The sequence below is a fragment of the Mustela lutreola genome, chromosome 3 (genome assembly GCF_030435805.1).
Source record: "Mustela lutreola isolate mMusLut2 chromosome 3, mMusLut2.pri, whole genome shotgun sequence".
In the NCBI taxonomy this organism is placed as follows: domain Eukaryota; kingdom Metazoa; phylum Chordata; class Mammalia; order Carnivora; family Mustelidae; genus Mustela; species Mustela lutreola.
Window position 1 is genome coordinate 12,747,087 of NC_081292.1, and position 2,242 is coordinate 12,749,328.

The 2,242-nt window shown below is 38.4% G+C and overlaps 1 protein-coding gene across 1 annotated transcript; it reads left to right on the forward strand.

Annotated features, from left to right (window-relative positions):
• Positions 1-592: 592 nt before the first annotated feature.
• Positions 593-1,264, forward strand: LOC131827742 (general transcription factor 3C polypeptide 6-like). The gene has a single exon (XM_059168679.1). The coding sequence runs from the start codon at positions 593-595 to the stop codon at positions 1,262-1,264; it is 672 nt and encodes a 223-aa protein (XP_059024662.1).
• The last annotated feature ends 978 nt before the right edge of the window (positions 1,265-2,242 follow it).

Consider the following 2,242-nt stretch of genomic DNA (forward strand, 5'->3'; position numbering starts at 1 on the left):
AGTACCACTTGTCTTGCCAACAGGGCAATAGGCACATTTCAAAGGAAATGATGTAGATAGAAGTGAATGAAAGACACAGAGATTTGCATTATTATTCCTCTGCAAAGAGGGAGAAAGCTGGCATGAAGAGAGTATTCAAAGACTTTCCAGCAAAACACAGGGCTAAGTTCTGGCTGATAGGACTCAAAGGAGCCTGTCTATCTAATCACTGCAGCAGGAAATGTAATTCTTCACAAAGCCAATGTTGCTGTGAGAGAATTTGCATGAGGTCCAAGATAGGATGTAAAAGTTTCTCTGCTGTTGCTGCAGCTGAGTGATAGCTCCTAAAAAACAGGCACGCCATACTTGGTGGCTGTTTCTTCTATACCAGCTCACCTTTGATCCTTAGCAAAAGTTTAACCTTTAAACTTTCCACCAGTGACATCACATTGTCCAACTGTGAGAACAATGAGCCATGGAGGGAACATGCCCTATTCAAACTGTGACACTATCCCCTAATAACTGTGGTATGTTACTCTTAGCCTCAGTTTCTGGAATTGTAATATGGTTGTGATAATCATCTTCCAGGTAACTTTAAGGATTTATCAGGACAATGAATGTGTTGTGGAATCATGGCCATGACAGAGAGTGGATCCAGGAGAATGGGGAAGAGGAAATAGGGAAGTTGTTGCTGGTGGAATTGTCCGGAATTATTGATTCAGTCTTTCTATCAAAATGTGAAAATAAATGCAAGATTTGGGGAATTGACACAGAGAGTCCCATTATACAAATGGGCAGCTGTGTCCTTGCTGGAGAGTATGAAGACACTCTTGGAACCTGTGTTACATTTGAAACAAATGTTGAACATGGTGATGCAGAAGGCAGTAATACAATAATGCTAAAATATAAACGTCGTACAATGAAGAAGTTCAGCATGACAAGCACTCTTTTGACAGAAAAGAAGGAAGGAGAAGAAAGCCTAGGTGGTACGAAATGGCCACAAATCAAGGACGATGATTTCTGCTGTAGACCCAACATGATTTGTAGCTTTCTGCATGAAAATGAAGATGACGACGTTGTAGCTCTAGCCTCAGATAAATCTTTGGTGTTGGAAGAGCAAGAGATTCAAAGGAAAGATAATTCAAACCTGAGTTATGAACACAGGAAATCACTGAACTTGGAAGAAAAGAATTCTGGCCCTCTTACTGATATCCCTTCTTTTGAGATGGAAGGTTATTATTTTTTTTATGGAAACTCAAGATACTGCCTTGAAAATCACTCTTAGATGAAATATTTCTCATAACTAGTAACAAATTTTTTGGAGTTTTTATATAAAATCATTGACCATGTAGATTTCAGTTGTTTACTCTTTTACTAGATTTGTTGATTATACATGCATTTATAATTAGAGCACAGTTTAATGCCAGAGTCATTAAGGACCTAATATGAATTAAATTTTTAAAAATCTGGTATAAATGACTATTGGGACTCTTCTCTGGTAAATCCTTTAAATTGAGAGTTTTATTAAGGTAAGTGTATGAGTTTTTTTTTTTTATTGTAGCCATTATAAATTACTTAAAATGATACAAGTGCAATATCTTATAGTTTTGTAAGTCATATATCTGACATGGGCTGGGCCAAAATCAAGGTGTTGAAGGACTTCATTCTTTTCTGGAGGTTGGGGGTGGGGGACACTCTGTTTCCTTGTTCATCTATTTGTTGGAAGATTTCAATTCTTTGCCACTGAAGCATCAGTGTCCCATTTTCTTCCTGTCCTCTGAGGGCCATTTCCAGCTTCTAGAGACTGCCTACATTCCTTGGCTTATGGTCTTTTTCTCCTCAAAGCCAGTAAATCTCTTTTTCCTCCCACCATCCTATTTCTGACCCATTTTGCTAATTACCTGACCCAGTATCTGTTTTCTTTTTTACTTTGTAACAATCGCAGAATTATTCAGATTAGCCATGGGCCCCTATAGGTGTATATATGTATGTACATGGTCATATGACTAAGTTCTGGTCGGTGACATGGAATTCTAGGTGTTGAGTGTGGATGCTTCTGGAAAATTTCCTTAAACTTTAAAGCATAAAGGGAGATGAGCCGCTTTTTTTTTTCCTCCTGGAACATGGATGTGGTGGCTAGAGCTTCAGCAGGCTTTCGGACTATAAAGAAACTGTGGAAATAGAATCTGTGAGTTGCAGAGCAACAAGATAGAAGATTGGATCCTGATATGATGCTTCCCTGGACTGCCAAGAATAAAGAAGG

Coding starts and splice junctions, on each gene's coding strand:
- LOC131827742 (XM_059168679.1), top strand. CDS start 593: ATGAATGTGTTGTGGAATCATGGCCATGACAGAGAGTGGATCCAGGAG.